The following is a 19628-nucleotide window of genomic DNA, read 5'->3' on the forward strand; positions in this document are numbered from 1 at the left end:
TGGACTTTGGACTGCAGTGTTCAAATATTGCCTTTCACATATGTGCTTCCATATCAGCTGAACTCAGATCTATCAGCTATACTAATAACCTTTTAAATTACTAACATGGATGGACTTTAATCAGTGCTATCTGTTTAGAAATAACCTGCTTGATTAACATCGTTATTCACCTGCATGTGGACTGGCTCATCAATTTCATGCTGCTTGCTGAACTAACATTATGCATTTCACATGTGGGCTCATTAGTTAATGAAGATCTGTCTATATAAGCTTGCTATGTGTTATTAAATAGAGCTTGTTTATATACTATATTCCCATATTTCTTTCTAAATAGAGTCATAAAGGGATTGTGATATCTATATAGTGCATCCAGGGTTATATATATGATATCAGTGTGCAATATATAGTATTTGTATGTGGTAAAACACTTTTTAAACATTATTTGTATGTTTTAGTATTGGCACTGGCCGGTGCCCTATTTTGTTAAAAATATATATATATATGAAGTAAAAATATTTTGATACAAAGTGAGAAGCGCTGTCTTATTGTCTGGTTAGTTTCTTTTATCTTTTGGGGAAAATTGGGATCAAGTTCCCTAAGATCAGCTGCTCTCACTCTGTAGGTGACAGCGCCAGGTGTACATATTTGCAATATTGTTTTGTAGCCTACACAAAACTCTGCACATGAATTTATATAATAAATGATTATTGCAGCATTTTAGGATCAGCTCCATGGACTACTACAACTTTCTGTCAAACAAAATTGCTGCAAGAAGAACATGAGATTGCTTCCCTATATGATCAGAATGGTTACCAAACCTCGTCTCTTCAGAACCAACTTTTGACTCCCCCTTTTTAGGATCTATTGAGCCTCCGGTCAGTGAATGGCATTGCACAAGTGACCGTGACTTCCGAGCAGGGTCAGCCCATGCACTGGTCACTGTTTATATTAGCCTTGCAGCAGACAGACGTATGTAGTGTTGCCCTTTGACTAGGAGGTCAGTGACAAGGATACTCTATTATCCCACAATAAGAACATACAGGTTTGGGAAAGAGAGGGAAGTGAGCACAAGAACTGCAACAAGTAGCTACGGTTCCTGTAACGTATACCTGTCACCTGGTGGGTGGAATATTGGTTGAGTCGCCTACCCTGTGTGCAAACAATGGGTACACAAAGAGGTAGAAGTTGCCCCCAGCAACAAATCAGATTTAAAAGACTAAAAAAGGGACCTGACCTGCACTGCTCTGGAAGTCTACCACAACATCTGAGCCACTCACTCCTGGCTACCCCATCACACAACACTCAGGACTCCCTAGCATCACGGATGTAGCATACTCTGGAGGGTCTTAGAGGTTGGGACTGCGTAAGAGAGCTCCAAGTCAGTGCACAATGACAGCCCCCCACCATGTCAGATCTACACGCTGCTCCTTATACTTCATATACTGCAAACACAAAACACTTGGGGGTAAATTTATTAAGATGGGAGTTCTATTTAAGATGGGATGTTGCCCATAGCAACCAATCAGATTCCAGGTATTATCTTCTAGAAGGTGCTAGATAAATGAGAAGTAGAATCTGATTGGTTGCTATGGACAATATCCCATCTTAAATAGAACTCCCAACTTAGTAAATTTACCCTTTGGTGTGCAGCCCCCCCATAGCAGTAATAATTCCCCACTCCTGTTCAACAAAATGATAGGTGGAATGTGACTGGTTGGATGGGCACAATACCTCCACTTTTCTTTTAGAAGTTTTCTTAACTCTGCCTTCACAATGCTACACAGTTAGCTTATATGTAATCAGCTCATGAGAAAGCAGTGGGGGAATATGTGGAATTGCAGCCAAGCACTGAGCATAACTCGTGCAGTGCTACTTCCAAGCCCAACAATGCTAAGTTTTCCTTTTTTACATCTGCTTCATAAAACTATACGGTGTGTCAGCATAGCGCTTTAATTAAATTAAAATAGTGATTGTATTAATAAAAACAAAAATAGCACTTTAATAAAAATAAAGCTTATAGGTGCATACACACTTGCCGAGAAGATGAACGACGTTGCTCAGTTTCACCCTTCCTGAGCGACGTTGTTCACTTTCCCGGCAAGTGTGTATGACGCTGCCGAGCGGCCCCGCGGGCCGTTAATGACCCTCGCTGTCAGCCTTGCATGCAGCTCGATTTGGACTGTCGTCCAAGAGCAGCCTGCATGGCCCGGCCGCTGCGTGACATCACTGAGCGATATAGAGTACGTCGCCTAGTGTGTACCCACCAGAGCAAGTTTCAGTATTAAACAATAATACTTTAATGTCAAAAAATTCCTAATTTAACCCCTGACTAACTGCATATTGTCATAAGATAGCCATAACATACACAAGGAGAAATCCTTTGCAAAAACATCTGTAAAGGCCTATACACACTAGCCGATTTTGAGCTCAAAGTCACTCCCTTTTGGTGTTTTGAGCTACTTTGAGCTCAAACTCGGCCGGGCGATGAGCGGTGAGCGCTGATGTGCGCTCCCGCATCATCGCCAGCCGCCGCCGTCCGTCGGGCTGTTTGAACAGCCGAGTGAACCACTTTCCACAGACTCCTACTGAGCAAAGTAGTTCACCCCTCCATGAACATCACTGGGCACAGGTAAAAATTGCTCAGCGTGTATGCATTGAACATTTTTCCTGCCATCATCGCTGTGCATACATGTGGAGCAAAAACGCCCAGTTTGTATGCACCTTTAGACTGGATAAGTCCTAAAATGGATTAAAAAAAAAGTGGGGTCAAGTGTTTTGAACAATGGTGAGGTCAGGGACAAGGTTTCCATTGATACCTAATGTATTACTGAGCTAATACTGTTACCTGAAAGAACGGTTTATAATGAACTAAACCTGCCTGCCACTTGCCCCAAGTCTTTGCTGTGAATTGGCATCACCACAGGGAGTGGAGTTTCTTTCTCTCTCAACAACTGGAAATTGGCATGGAGAGCGAAGCACACAGAATTCTAAAGCTTTATAAATCACAGCTATTGGTTCCCAGTATCAAGAAAGGAAACTCTCCTTCCAGCTTGTCAATGTGTGCTGCTGTCGTTCACGGGTGTTTATTTGGGCAGTACATACCCTTCAGCATAGTGCAAGCTGGCTTTGTATTTGCTGTGGTGCCGCAATACTCAATCACATTAGCCTCTAAATAGAATGGCAACTGGAAAAGTCCAATTAGGGTTGAATGTGACCTCTAACCTTCATACATGAAAGTTTAACTTTTAACAAGTCAAACCTGGATGTATGGGGGGGAGGGGGGGGGTTGTTTTCTGGCAACAATTCAAAGTAGCAAACAGGAATGAAATAAAAAATGAACCTAAAAAAAAAGCTGGATTAAGTGCAGCTTGTGCATAATATTAAAACAAGGTTACAATAAGCATAAGTAAAATAAACATCACAACAGGGGTTTCCAAACTCAGCCAAACAATTGAAATTTCCAAGACAGCCAAAGGCTAGTGTATCCCGTTTTGCATCCGTTGCATGGAGGGGAGGCGAGGCGAGGCACGGGGAGATATACATGAACAAAAGGGATCATGGATTCCACAAGAGAGCACATGGGCTCGCTCAATTACTGCAAGATGGACGTGGATGTAAAAAATTTATACGTAATAAAAATAAAAAAATTTTTTTGCCAATTCAGGGCGTTCATGTGTTCTTGTCCTATATAAAACATGAACTTGCAAGGTACACAAAAAAAAAATAAAAAAAAATGATAAACTGGGTAGGGAGATCCCTATGCATAAAAGATCTTATGATCTACAGATAAAGGATCCCTACAGTGCGTCTCTTGTGTCTTATTTTAGCGAAACAGAAATGTTTGGTAAAAAAATAAAAGTTTGAGGCAATCCTTAAACTAATGGTGCCCATACACTTGTGCGATGCCCCGCGATGCAACATCGCGCGGCATCGCACCGGTAGTTCAGGTGCGATAAAATCGCACCTGAACTGCCAAAAAGATTACCATGCGATAGATCACATGGTAATCACGTGATGGGCACTTCACCGCAGAGTGGGAGTGGCCTCTGGCCGCTCCTGGCGGGTGCCCATCGCACAACGCAGTGCGATATATAGCATGTGTTTCTAGAAACACATGCGATCGCACTGCGATTCGATAAATATTATGTGCAGCACATAATATCTTGAGACGCGATATTCGACCGGCGTGCCCGCGCAACGTGTTGAAAGGTACTAAAATGTGCACACAATCCTTCGATTTCTCTCACAGATGTGGTCGAAATCGAAGGCTAGTACCGATAATCTCATAAGTGTATAAGCACCATTAGCGTTAGCCTTGATCTTAGCTAATAGGTAATCTTTCTAGTGAGATAATTAGGGCTTTGAACTGAAAGACACAGACTCAAACTGAGTAACTAACGAGACATCACAACAGACAGTGCTGAGATTTTGATAAACCCCTGTTGGCATAATGAGTAGAACGTTCGAAACACAAAACAAAACAAACTGTACCTTTGTGATGTAGAATTTTTTAAACCCATCCAAAAATGAAGTAAAAATTGAGGCCACCTGAGGTTTAAGAGCATGCCCTGTAAAGAAAATAAATACGTGCACAAATAAATCAAAATTTAAATGAGTATGCAGCTGCAGTGAGCGCTCAAGGAAATCATTTTGCGGCACAACTGTACAATGTCTTGGGGAGCGCATTACAAAGCAAATTGGCCTTCTCATTTTCATCATCAGGCAGGCCAGCTCCAACACAGCACCACGCTGTCTGGGCTGGCCAGGCTGATACGGAAAGGGTTAAACAGAAAAGATGCTTCTTGCTACAGACAGCCATGCCACCTAAAGCCGCACTGCCCCACAAGATAAGGTATGCTGGCACGCTGCTACAAATTGCTGGGGGGAGGGGTGGGGGTTGTGTTTCCTATAAGCAGAAATAAAGTGCACTGGCGGCGTTACCGGTCATTGCCCGTATTAGATGTACAGGTATACACGTCAGTTAAATAGAAAAACTGTTACAGACAATTATTTCTGCCCACTGTATTATGTGTGTTACATTTTATTATGTATTTAACACAAGCTTACGTAAGTATGGGTTATACACTAACTCAGAGTACAGCTGTATACACATTCTAGGTACTGCATCACAATAGTAAGTGTATAATGTATACATACAGCAGGGCTCCACCATCCGCAGTTATAGGGATTTCAGGAAAACAAAGCCCTGTGGGTATATGTAAGAGTGCAGGAAGCCAGAGGTGCGGTAGTTTGTGCGAGAATGCCCGTACTGTATTTAAAGCGGCAATCATGGTCCAGGTTGGTTTTGCCTTGTAAATGATTGCCGCTTTAAAGAGACTGGCATTCTCGCACAGAGTCCTGCCTCTCCAGCTTCCTGCACGCTAAAACATTTAGCCCAGGATGTGATTTCTTGGTGTAGTTAGTGCAGCCAGTGGATTGCAACAAATAAAATACAATCACTGTCATTGTAACACCGTAGCCAAATTTACATCCTGCTCAGAGGCGTATCAGGGTTTCTGGTTGCTGTAGGCCCACCAGCATAGCTCTTTCAGGGCACATATGGTCTAAAATGACTAAAGGGTAGGTTTAGTTATTAAAGCTGCATCGATCATACTGTAGGTGGCTTTGACCGATAGTTTTAAAACAGCAATTGCAATAATTTCTGTTGCCGTTATAAAACTATCGCACAAAGCCGCCAATGACTGGTGACAATCTCTGGTCAAAGTTGCAGCACACGTTGTTGTTATGTAACAGACTGTTAGTATTTTCTGTTTAGACTCGTACAATGGAGGTCATTCCGAGTTGTTCGCTCGTTGCCGTTTTTCGCAAAGGAGCGCTAAGTATTTTACCACAAACTTAGTGGATTTACTCACGTCCGAACGAAGAATTTTCATAATTGAAGTGATCGGAGTGTGATTGACAGGAAGTGGGTGTTTCTGGGCGGAAACTGGCAGTTTTCTGGGAGTGTGCGGAAAAACGCAGGCGTGCCAGGAAAAAACGCGGGAGTGTCTGGAGAAACGGGGGAGTGGCTGGCAGAACGCAGGGCGTGTTTGTGACGTCAAACCAGGAACGAATTGGCCTGAGCTGATCGCAATCTGTGAGTAGGTCTGGAGCTACTCAGAAACTGCTAAGAAATTTCTATTCGCAATTCTGCTAATCTTTCGTTCGCTATTCTGCTAAGCTAAGATACACTCCCAGAGGGCGGCGGCCTAGTGTGTGCAATGCTGCTAAAATCTGCTAGCGAGCGAACAACTCGGAATGAGGGCCAGTGTGTGTATGTGTGTGTGTATTATACTTTTTCCCCTTTTTTATTGTTCTACACCCCTTTCGGGCAGGTTTTTATTGTTATGTTTTGGCCTCTGTGAAGGGCTGTCCTTATACTGTTCTCATGGTGGTAAGGGAGGAGTTCTGACGTCTTGCTCTCAACTCCCACAGCTGCCCATTTCATTATAATACTTAAGTGGTGTTTACACCATATACAACAAAATCATTGAACAAGTTCTGTATTAATTAATGTTTCTTGGTAAGCAACGCCTGCTGGTTTCCCTTCGTTAAAAATAATTGGAATGTATCATAATTAACGATACCTTCATTATTGCTTTTCTCTCAGCGGTTCTCTCAACTTTTCATAAATGACCCTTTGCTGAACATTCTCTTACTTTCTTCACCAGCTACAGTATATTGCTACACTAAAGTTTGCTTCTGCACTTTGTGACTTAAGCTGCGCAAAGTCTGCAGATGTAAAGTGAGCTCAGTGTACGCATACAGTGGGCAACTCTCCCTTCATTGCAGGGACAGCCAATGGATTCAAACGTCTGTTCTGTTTTTCAGTAATGGCAAACTATTCTAGGACTTTGAAGGTAAATACTTATAGAAAAGGAGAATTATAATCACAGAAAACATACTTATTGAATAATTGTGACATGCTGGGTATTGTAGTGCTTCAACCTCTGTTGATACGTATTCCTTGATCAGAGGACTGCACATAGGCCCTCATTCCGAGTTGTTCGCTCGTTGCCGAGTTTCGCTATATTGCGATTAGTCGCTTACTGTGCATGCGCAAGGTTCGCAGAGCGCATGCGGTTAGTTATTTTACTCAAAAATGTTAGGTATTTTACTCACGGCATAACAAGGATTTTTCATCGTTCTGGTGATCGGAGTGTGATTGACAGGAAGTGGGTGTTTCTGGGCGGAAACTGGCCGTTTTATGGGTGTGTGCGGAAAAACGCTGCCGTTTCTGGGAAAAACGCGGGAGTGGCTGGAGAAACGGGGGAGTGTCTGGGCGAACGCTGGGTGTGTTTGTGACGTCAAACCAGGAACGAAACTGACTGAACTGATCGCAGTGGCAGAGTAAGTCCCGAGCTACTCAGAAACTGCAAAGAAATTTCTATTCGCAATTATGCGAATCTTTCGTTCGCAATTCTGCAAAGCTAAGATTCACTCCCAGTAGCGTGTGCAATGCTGCTAAAAGCAGCTAGCAAGCGAACAACTCGGAATGAGGGCCATAACTTGCATAGCTGTGCAAGTTCAGTAACAGAACCCCTGGCAAATATTTAAACATGCAGGCCTCCAGGTGTAGGGAATGTAAAGCAATTGCTCTAAGAGATCAATATCTATTTGGAATTAAATCAATTTGGGTCATATATATTTCTGGCAATAATGTAACAAAAAAAACAAACACAGACACAAAAAAACATAAGATATACAGATTATCAGTCTACACAAATGATTAAGTAGATTGTGATTTTAGTGCCCAGTTAAATCTATATGCATCACAATGCATATTATTCTCCATGGTATAATTTCTACTTAATCTCCTTCCCGTCTCTCCAACATCACTATTAAGCGGGCAGGTCCAAACTCCCAGTCTAACTACTGGCTAGACAGGCCCACGTGCCCGGTCTAACTACTGGCTAGACAGCCCCACTCACAAGGTCTAACTACTGGCTAGACAGGCCCACGTGCCCGGTCTAACTACTGGCTAGACAGCCCCACTCACAAGGTCTAACTACTGGCTAGACAGGCCCACGTGCCCGGTCTAACTACTGGCTAGACAGCCCCACTCACAAGGTCTAACTACTGGCTAGACAGGCCCACGTGCCCGGTCTAACTACTGGCTAGACAGCCCCACTCACAAGGTCTAACTACTGGCTAGACAGGCCCACGTGCCTGGTCTAACTACTGGCTAGACAGCCCCACTCACAAGGTCTAACTACTGGCTAGACAGGCCCACGTGCCCGGTCTAACTACTGGCTAGACAGCCCCACTCACAAGGTCTAACTACTGGCTAGACAGGCCCACCTGCCCGGTCTGACTACTGGCTAGACATGCCCACTCACCCAGATCTAGCTGCTGGCCGGACAGGCCCGCTGCCCGTGCTTGCTGAGTTTCAAGTAGGCGCAACACCAATGTGTAGCTGCAGGCCTGGCCTGCAGACCCTACATGCATGCTACGGATCAAACACGCACATCCACCCATGTGTAGCTGCTAGCCTGGCCTGCAGACTCTCCAACGATAGCTGCCGGCCTTTTCCGATTGATAAAATACAAACTATCCATCAAAACATCTGCGGCTTTATGCTGACAAGTCAGTGTTGTCCAAAACATAACATGCTTAATTCCCCTGAAGTTCATTTGTTTCTTTAAACAAATACAGTACAGTGACTGTTCACTAATTAAGGTCTCAGTCCTTAACAGAAGGCATCAGATAACTGGATGGCATATTAACAAGACATTCTGAGGGTTAAAATAATTACATATTGATTTGTATTGATTGTTAAACAAGTCCGCTAGTCTGATGTTCTAATCCTGCTTCTGTGCTTTGCAGGCACATTAGAGGTCGGCTATATAAGCTCGTTACGGTGTTACATTAGCGCAGGTTATCTTTACTAAGAAAAACTGTGAAACACTAACTCACCAAACTGAAACTGTGCATTGTCCATAAGGCGAATCGATGCAGGAGCACACCTCTGTAAGACAAAGCAATAACGTCACTAAAACAAGGGTATCACAACAAAGAACTAGGTCATACAGGGTGTGGAGGCCTCACCAGTCGCAATAAAGTGATAGCAGCCATTTTGAGACTATAGCTATTGATCTCACTAGGACCTAGTTACCTCAGTGACCTATTTATCAAACCACCTACTCAGGACAAGTAGCTGTGTTGTCCCTGGCAACCAAATAGTAGCTTTTTATTTTTTATTTTTAAAGAAAGTACTTGCCAAATGATAGCTTAAATTTGATTGGATGCTATTGGTAATACCTCCACATGTCCTTTGAAAGGTTTGATCAATCTTTCCCTAGTGAATTACAATGAGCACCCTTCCTCTTTCACAGGTGCTTTATCGATCTCTCCTTTAACAGGGGAACCAGAGTACTAAAGGCGATTTGTAGAGGTTCCTGCACTATAATCAATACAATGAACAGTTTAAGAGGAAACTGCCTACAAAGGGCTGCCATATTATGAATACTGTCCACACAAAATGGCTGACCCACTGTATCTCAGCAATGTCAATCCCACAACCACTTCATAGGCGGATTTCCTTCAGATGTGTCCTCAAACATTATTACTGCAGTCGCGCCAAACAGCCGCTCACTCTCGACGCACCAGGTCCCATGAGACTCCGCTTACGTCAGGCGTTTTTGTTTTGACGAAAATGCGTCTTAACCACAACGCAAATCAAATTAATTAGCATAATCTCCTGGTGCGTCATAGTCACATCGTTTTGCAAGTAAGGCGCATTTTAGGCAAAAAAAAGATTCCAGACGTTAGCAGAGTTGCACCAGACTCATCAGCTCACTCACACCAGGCATCTCCGCTGCATGGTGTATAGAGGCTACATGTATGAGGACGCATATGTATTTCTCAATTCACAAAATGGATGTCTCTACTTTGTGTATAAGGGCAGTGTAAAGGAAATGTAATAAAGCCACTATGCGGGACATGTTTCAATTAAAAACACAAAACCTAAAAACCTCATGCTGAAGATGGAGTGCTGAGATGTGGAAGCAGGATAGGAGCATGAGGAAAACAGGTGTTGGAACATGATTGGAAGCACAATCTGATAACTAGGCTTGCAGGCTCCCAGTGAATGAGAACACGCAGGTCAGTGGTCTGCTGTGAGACGCTGCATAATTCACCTACAGGCCACAGTGCGGTTATCAGCCTGCCCAGACATTACATACGTAGGGCAGACGCGAGCAGGAGACCTGAGTGAGATCGTTATGGACTGTACTCTTTATTTTCTGCATTTCAGAGCAAAGACGTAGAAACAAATAATAAAGCTGCAAGTATTAATGGTACTGTCCATCAATTAAGTTGAGCAAAGCTGCGATTTCCTTATTTTACAAATCTAACAAAACTTACCAAGAGTCACAAGCATGTATTAGTTTGATGTACATATTATATAGGTGGGTCTGTAATTATACTATGAAGTGTTGCAGTATAATAACCCTTTCAGACTAGCAAAAATATCCCGGGTTATTGCACGTGAACGCGCAGCAGTCTGTGATTTTGCTTAGTCTTAAAGGGTCATTTAAGAAAAAACCCCGGATCAAGCATTTTTACCCAGGTAGTGACCAGGATGCGGTATAGTGTGAACGGGAACCAGTGTGAAATGGGAATCCATTCACAACAATGTATGGGCCGGCACTAGGAGATGATCTTGGAGTGGCATCACCAACCCAGCAATAAGCCAGGCCCGGTTTGAAAGGGGTCTCTGACGGGTCGCATACGGGTTAGACCCGGGTGCAAATTTCCGGATGCGAACTGGCTTTTGTAATGTGAAAGGGGTATAACTTAAGATACCTCAAACTGCAGGTTAACTTACCATGTACCAACAGAGGGGGTAATTCCAAGTTGATCGCAGCAGGAAATTTTTTATCAGTTGGGCAAAACCATGTGCACTGCAGGGGGGCAGATATAACATGTGCAGAGAGAGAAAGATTTGGGTGGGTTATTTTGTTTCTGTGCAGGGTAAATACTGGCTGCTTTATTTTTACACTGCAATTTAGATTGCAGATTGAACACACCACACCCAAATCTAACTCTCTCTGCACATGTTATATCTGCCTCCCCTGCAGTGCACATGGTTTTGCCCAACTGCTAACCAAATTCCTGCTGCGATCAACTTGGAATTACCCCCAGAGTAAATAACTTTAATTATGATGGTAACGTAGGGTAAAGGTTTCAGCGTACAGCGTGAGTTCCCATGTAATGTACTGCTGGAGGATCTCCTTATACACCATGGGGGTAATTCAGACCTGATCGCTCGCTAGCGTTTTTGCAGCGCTGCAATCAGGTCAGAACTGTGCATGCGTATGCACCGCAATGAGCAGGTGCGTCGCACAGGTACAAAGCGGATCGCCGCTCAACGATGGGTTTGTGCGAAGAATCCATTTGCACGGGCGATCGCAAGGAGATTCACAGGAAGAAGCTGTTTGTGGGTGGTAACTGACCGTTTTCTGGGAGTGTTTGGAAAAACACAGGCGTGTCCAGGCGTTTGCAGGGAGGGTTCCTGACGTCAATTCCGGTCGCGGGCAGGACGAAGTGATTGCAGCGGCTGAGTAAGTCCTGGGCTACTTAGAGACTGCACAAAATCTGTTTGTACAGCTCTGCTACACAAGCGTTTGCACACCTGCAAAGCGAAAATACACTCCCCTATGGGCGGCGACTATCTGTTCGCAGCAGTGCAAAAAACCCCTAGCGAGCGATCCGGTCTGAATTAGGCCCCATGAGCAGCTCAGTTAGATAGAGCACACTAAAGGCTTACATACTGAACATTTAAATAACAAGGCAATCATAGGGATCAGTGATCCAATGAGAACAGCTCCTTACCAGTTGCAAAGCACGGGGAGCTAAATTCCACTGCACTAGAAGCAGCTGCCCAGAAGGAAAAGGATATAATAGCCAGGAATGAACTCCTTAAGAGTGTTACACCTTCCAGTGCAGGGCGCATGTGACTTCCCAGTGGATAACGCACATAAATAACCAAAGTACATATGAAGCTTTATTATAGCTCACATGGCTCAAATGTCAACACCAATTAGATATCACACTGATTGCATTGAAGTAAAAGTGGAAAAGCTGCAACATCAGCAAACTTTAATAAAAGTCTGCAGCATCTACACATATACATTAATGCATACTTGCCTACCTGACCCTCTTCATGAGGGAGAAAATGCTCTGTTCCTGGACTTTCCTGGTAATGTATGATTGCCATTACCTGTGATGAAACACCTTTCTTATCAATTACCTAGCTCACCACAGGTGATGGCAATGATACGTTACCAGGAAAGTCCAGGAACAGAGTATGCATTAATGACCGTAACATACAGTTTTCTATAGCTTCTTGCTATAGAAACACACACGGGCTGAAGCAGTCAACCACTCACGAGTTTGCAGAGCGCGTTCTATCTGAAATCGCACTGCCAATGTGCTGACACAAGGTAGTATGATCATGCAGGGTCATATGCATTGCGATCACATGACCAAAAAGAGGCAGTACTGGGATGTAACGGGGCACTCTCAGGTAAGCAAAGTTCAGTGAGGCTGTATGGATGCAAAACAATACACCTTTGATATAGAAGATTAGCCATAGGTACTTACTGCGAATGGTGACTTGTAGCAAAGCAGGCATATATGTTGTACGGGTGGTCTTCAGTTTGCCGGCTTTCTGGGTCCCAGCGGAGAGTACACCAGCGCCGGAATCCCGACAGCCGGCACAGCGACACCGTTTCTCCCTCTTGGGTGTCCACAACCCCCCTGGACGCAGAATAGATAGCGTGGTGAATTGCCCTCAATGGCCTCATTTGCGCTCGCCACGCTATCTGTATGCCGGCGGACGGGATGCCGTCACCGGGACCCCGACAGCCGGCCTACCATACTACACCCATGTTGTACATGTACTATGGGACTAATTTATGTTTGTACGCAATGCAGACGTTCACGTAACTGAGCAATTATCGTTAGCTTGTGCATGCCCCATGATCGCACTGTGCGCGCACCAAGTTACCTTTGCGAGGCCACTCACAGTGAGGATTTCATTGCAGAGTGAGTGACAGGAAGGGACCGTTTGGTGGAGGTTACGGAGAGTGGCAGCAAAAACGCAGGTGTGCCATGCCCATATTCTGTGCATGTATCCGTCTTCAGCTGTGATCATGTACGTAGAGAATCACTGCGCCAGTGTCGCTGCTGCTGCGGCCAGTCTGCATCACCATGGCATAGACTCAACTGATGTTCCTTGTTACTGCGACAATGCTGCGTATGAGTACACAGTTACTAAGGACTGTGCGATGGCTGCGGTGGGCATCTATATTCTTTTCTGGGCGGCAGCTTCACTTGCGACGATTAGGAAGTACGTAGCCTGAAAAATCGCAGCTGCACAGACAAGTGCGTACAAACTTGAATTAGGCCCTATACACAGGGCCGACAACAGAAATCTTGGGGGCCGGTACAGTGATTTCTCAGGGGCCCCCTGAGCTGCGCTATATAAGAAACAGTTCATAAGTATATACTGTGTATATAAATATGTATATCTCTCTTTCCTCCCCTCACACACCACAGTCTGTGTCGCGCTCTCCTTCCTCCCACAGACCCCAATCTGTCTCTCCAAAATGACTGCATGCTGCATTCCCAGCTCCCTCACCCCATCCCAAAGCCTTGTATCCCCTCACCTGCGCTGCACTCCGCAGTATCCAGACCCGAACACCGCACAGCAGGTTCCATGCGCCCCTCACACTCCACCAGTAGAGGCCGGCGCAGGGCACAGGAATCCTGGCCAGGGGAGCTGCTGCCATGTCCCGTAACTGCCTGCAACAAAGCTGGACCCGGAAGAGCTGGCGCACACTTGCACCACACAGTCACTCTGTGCAAGAGGCTCCTGTCACTCTAAGGCTGCGCCCACAACGCCTACAGCTCGCTGCGCACTAAATGGTGTATCCTTGAGGCCCCTCTGACCCTTGGGGCCCAGTACAAGTGTCCCCTTTGACCCCCCTACCCCCTCCCCTACACGGCAATATGATGAATACATTTCATGAGGATTCTCTGGGAGGGTGTAGTACTGGTGACCGGCGGTCACCTTACCGACACCGGGATACCGGCAGTATACCGACGCCGGGATCCCGGCGGGGAGGGGCGAGTGCAGCCTGCGGTCGCCACGGGTTCTATTCCCACTCTATGGGTGTCGTGGACACCCACGAGTGGAAATGGTCCCTGTTGGTCGGCATGCCGACCATCGGGATAGTGAGCCGTCGGGCTCACGGAGGAGGTCATGTGACTGTCGGTCAGCTGACCGGCAGTCACATGAATACCACCCCTCTGGGATTACAGTCATGTTAGCAAACGGAATCCCTATATTCTGTATGTGCCCTTCTAATGTCAACCAAACACTGTGAAATTAGGTGTCAGAAAAGGGCATCACACCAACACCCTAAAGCAGATAAGTCACAACTACTCAATACACAGGGTGAAATATCAATTACTGTATACAACATACTGTAAATATTTACAATTTAGCATAAACATTATGCAACAGACGGCATCGCGTGTAAAAGTATACAGTTTCCCCCAAACTAGGGAATGTATACACTACAATGTGTGACCAGCCACACTGTTTACAATGGTACAAAGTCTGATGGAAAGTCAGGAAACCATCACTCAGAGATTGATGGGAAAACACATCTGTTTTGCCAGCATTTGCTCGCTAGTAATGACAACCTCTAGCCAAACTAATATATACCACAGGCCTTGGTGTACAAACACAGGAAGGAAAGTTAATGTCACTGGTGATTTATAGGCCTGGTGAATGCAGGCTGCTTTTTTAAGTGGCACCAAACCCAACCTGGTAGTCACAGAGTCGGAACTGGTCATTTAGAGCTCAGATTCTGTGACCCACAGCAGTGCCCTGGTTTCTGTAATTATATAACCCATGTAGCTGTAAGGAAAACACAAAGCCCTATAATAAATCAGCAACTCTCCTAGACACTGCGAAAAGAACACCAGAAATTCACAGACCACACGGACAACAAACAGAAAATCAGAGCTCCATTCATTTATGTGAGCAGCCAGTTCAGCTAGAACGTATAAGTGGTGCACCAGGCATTCATAGCTCATTACTCGGGACTGGACTGAAACAGCAGCTTATTTGTAGGATGCCAGTGCTCTAGCTACATGTGTAGAAGTGGGTGTTTTGGAGGAACGATGGAGGATAATGTTAGCCGTAGAAAAAGGTTGCTTATATTGTGCTTGGAAATAATAAGAATTTACTCACCGGTAATTCTATTTCTCGTAGTCCGTAGTGGATGCTGGGGACTCCGTCAGGACCATGGGGAATAGCGGCTCCGCAGGAGACAGGGCACAAAATTAAAAGTTTGACCACTAGGTGGTGTGTACTGGCTCCTCCCCCTATGACCCTCCTCCAAGCCTCAGTTAGGATACTGTGCCCGGACGAGCGTACACAATAAGGAAGGATTTTGAATCCCGGGTAAGACTCATACCAGCCACACCAATCACACTGTACAACTTGTGATCTGAACCCAGTTAACAGTATGATAACCGAAAAGAGCCTCTGAAACGATAGCTCCCAACAATAATAACCCGATTTTTGTAACAATAACTATGTACAATTATTGCAGACAATCCGCACTTGGGATGGGCGCCCAGCATCCACTACGGACTACGAGAAATAGAATTACCGGTGAGTAAATTCTTATTTTCTCTGACGTCCTAAGTGGATGCTGGGGACTCCGTCAGGACCATGGGGATTATACCAAAGCTCCCAAACGGGCGGGAGAGTGCGGATGACTCTGCAGCACCGAATGAGAGAACTCCAGGTCCTCCTTAGCCAGGGTATCAAATTTGTAGAATTTTACAAACGTGTTCTCCCCTGACCACGTAGCTGCTCGGCAGCCGCCCAAGAGGAGCCCACCTTCCTTGTAGAGTGGGCATTGACAGATTTAGGCTGTGGCAGGCCTGCCACAGAATGCGCAAGTTGAATTGTGCTACAAATCCAACGAGCAATCGTCTGCTTAGACGCAGGAGCACCCAGCTTGTTGGGTGCATACAGTATAAACAGCGAGTCAGACTTCCTGACTCCAGCCGTCCTTGAAATATATATTTTTAATGCTCTGACAACGTCCAGCAACTTGGAGTCCTCCAAATCGCTAGTAGCCGCAGGCACCACAATAGGCTGGTTCAGGTGAAACGCTGACACCACCTTAGGGAGAAACTGAGGACGCGTCCGCAGTTCTGCCCTGTCCGAATGGAAAATCAGATATGGGCTTTTGTACGATAAAGCCGCCAATTCTGACACTCTCCTGGCCGAAGCCAGGGCCAGTAGCATGGTTACTTTCCATGTAAGATATTTCAAATCCACCGATTTGAGTGGCTCAAACCAATGGGATTTGAGAAAATCCAAAACTACATTGAGATCCCACGGTGCCACTGGAGGCACAACCGGGGGCTGTATATGTAGTACTCCTTTGACAAAAGTTTGGACTTCAGGAACTGAAGCCAATTCTTTCTGGAAGAAAATCGACAGGGCCGAAATTTGAACCTTAATGGACCCCAATTTGAGGCCCATAGACAATCCTGTTTGCAGGAAATGTAGGAATCGACCAAGTTGAAATTCCTCCGTGGGGGCCTTCCTGGCCTCACACCACGCAACATATTTTCTCCAAATGCGGTGATAATGTTGTGCGGTCACTTCCTTCCTGGCTTTAATCAGGGTAGGGATGACTTCCTCTGGAATGCCTTTTTCCTTTAGAATCCGGCGTTCAACCGCCATGCCGTCAAACGCAGCCGCGGTAAGTCTTGGAATAGACAAGGTCCCTGCTGAAGCAGGTCCCTTCTTAGAGGTAGAGGCCACGGATCTTCCGTGAGCATCTCCTGAAGTTCCGGGTACCAAGTCCTTCTTGGCCAATCCGGAGCAACGAGTATCGTTCTTACTCCCCTTTGCCGTATAATTCTCAGTACCTTGGGTATGAGAGGCAGAGGAGGGAACACATACACTGACTGGTACACCCATGGTGTTACCAGAGCGTCCACAGCTATTGCCTGAGGGTCTCTTGACCTGGCGCAATACCTGTCCAGTTTTTTGTTGAGGCGGGACGCCATCATGTCCACCATTGGTCTTTCCCAACGGACCACAATCATGCGGAAGACTTCTGGATGAAGTCCCCACTCTCCCGGGTGAAGATCGTGTCTGCTGAGGAAATCTGCTTCCCAGTTGTCCACTCCCGGGATGAACACTGCTGACAGTGCTATCACATGATTTTCCGCCCAGCGAAGAATCCTTGCAGCTTCTGCCATTGCCCTCCTGCTTCTTGTGCCGCCCTGTCTGTTTACGTGGGCGACTGCCGTGATGTTGTCCGACTGGATCAACACCGGCTGACCCTGAAGCAGAGGTTTTGCCAGGCTTAGAGCATTGTAGATTGCTCTTAGTTCCAGTATATTTATGTGAAGAGACGTCTCCAGGCTTGACCACACGCCCTGGAAGTTTCTTCCCTGTGTGACCGCTCCCCAGCCTCTCAGGCTGGCATCCGTGGTCACTAGGACCCAGTTCTGTATGCCGAATCTGCGGCCCTCTAACAGATGAGCACTCTGCAACCACCATAGCAGAGACACTCTTGTCCTTGGCGACAGGTTTATCCGCTGATGCATCTGCAGATGCGATCCGGACCACTTGTCCAGCAGATCCCACTGAAAAATTCGTGCATGGAATCTGCCGAATGGAATCGCTTCGTAAGAAGCCACCATTTTTCCCAGGACTCTTGTGCATTGATGCACAGACACTTTTCCTGGTTTTAGGAGGTTCCTGACGAGTTCGGATAACTCCCTGGCTTTCTCCTCCGGAAGAAACACCTTTTTCTGAACAGTGTCCAGAATCATCCCTAGGAACAGCAAACGTGTCGTCGGGATCAGTTGGGATTTTGGAAAATTCAGAATCCACCCGTGCTGTTGGAGCACTACTTGGGTTAGTGCTACTCCGACCTCCAGCTGTTCTCTGGACCTTGCCCTTATCAGGAGATCGTCCAAGTAAGGGATAATTAATACGCCTTTTCTTCGAAGAAGGATCATCATTTCGGCCATTACCTTGGTAAAGACCCGGGGTGCCGTGGACAATCAAAACGGCAGCGTCTGAAACTGATAATGACAGTTTTGTACCACGAACCTGAGGTACCCTTGGTGTGAAGGGCAAATTGGGACATGGAGGTAAGCATCCTTGATGTCCAAGGACACCATAAAGTCCCCTTCTTCCAGATTCGCTATCACTGCTCTGAGTGACTCCATCTTGAACTTGAATTTTTGTATGTACAGGTTCAGAGATTTCAGATTTAGAATAGGTCTTACCGAGCCGTCCGGCTTCGGTACCACAAATAGCGTGGAGTAATACCCCTTTCCCTGTTGTAAAAGGGGTACCTTGACTATCACCTGCTGAGAATACAGCTTGTGAATGGCTTCCAATACCGTCGCCCTGTCGGAGGGAGACGTTGGCAAAGCAGACTTTAGGAACCGGCGAGGGGGAGACGTCTCGAATTCCAACCTGTAACCCTGAGATACTACCTGCAGGATCCAGGGGTCCACCTGCGAGTGAGCCCACTGTGCGCTGAAATTCTTGAGGCGACCCCCCACCGCCCCTGAGTCCGCTTGTAAGGTCCCAGCGTCATGCTGAGGCCTTTGCAGAAGCCGGGGAGGGCTTCTGCTCCTGGGAGGGAGCTGCTTGCTGCAGTCTCTTACCCTTTCCTTTGCCTCGGGGCAGATATGAATGTCCTTTTGCCCGCTTGTTCTTATAGGAACGAAAGGACTGCGGCTGAAAAGACTGCGTCTTTTTCTGCTGGGAGGTGACCTGAGGTAAAAAGGTGGATTTCCCGGCTGTTGCCGTGGCCACCAAATCCGATAAACCGACCCCAAATAATTCCTCCCCTTTATACGGCAATACTTCCATATGCCGTTTGGAATCCGCATCACCTGACCACTGTCGCGTCCATAAACTTCTTCTGGCAGATATGGACATCGCACTTACTCTTGATGCCAGAGTGCAAATATCCCTCTGTGCATCACGCATATAAAGAAATGCATCCTTTAAATGCTCTATAGTCAATAAAATATTGTCCCTATCCAGGGTATCACTATTTTCAGTCAGTGATTCCGACCAAGCCACCCCAGCACTGCACATCCAGGCTGAGGCGATTGCTGGTTGCAGTATAACACCAGTATGTGTGTATATACTTTTTAGTGTATTCTCCAGCCTCCTATCAGCTGGGTCCTTGAGGGCGGCCGTTTCTGGAGACGGTAACGCCACTTGTTTTGATAAGCGTGTGAGCGCCTTATCTACCCTAGGGGGTGTTTCCCAGCGCGCCCTAACCTCTGGCGGGAAAGGGTATAACGCCAATAACTTCTTTGAAATTAGCAGTTTTCTATCGGGGGTAACCCACGCTTCATCACACACTTCATTCAATTCCTCTGATTCAGGAAAAACTACAGGTAGTTTTTTCACACCCCACATAATACCCCTTTTTGTGGTACTTGCAGTATCAGAGATATGCAAAGCCTCCTTCATTGCCGTGATCATATAACGTGTGGCCCTACTGGAAAATACGTTTGTTTCTTCACCGTCGACACTAGATTCG

At 46.0% G+C, this 19628-nt stretch overlaps 1 protein-coding gene across 1 annotated transcript in view; it reads right to left on the bottom strand.

Moving 5' to 3' along the window:
* The window catches only part of AGPS (alkylglycerone phosphate synthase), a 398584-nt gene that overhangs the window by 156828 nt on the left and 222128 nt on the right, over positions 1–19628 (bottom strand). The window contains exons 12-13 of the mRNA XM_063933392.1: positions 8917–8968; positions 4492–4568 (exon numbers count right to left, since the gene is read on the bottom strand). Coding sequence (XP_063789462.1) covers positions 4492–4568; positions 8917–8968 — 129 coding nt within the window. The remainder of the gene's footprint in view (positions 1–4491; positions 4569–8916; positions 8969–19628) is intronic.

The sequence above is a fragment of the Pseudophryne corroboree genome, chromosome 7, assembly GCF_028390025.1.
Source record: "Pseudophryne corroboree isolate aPseCor3 chromosome 7, aPseCor3.hap2, whole genome shotgun sequence".
Lineage (NCBI taxonomy): Eukaryota > Metazoa > Chordata > Amphibia > Anura > Myobatrachidae > Pseudophryne > Pseudophryne corroboree.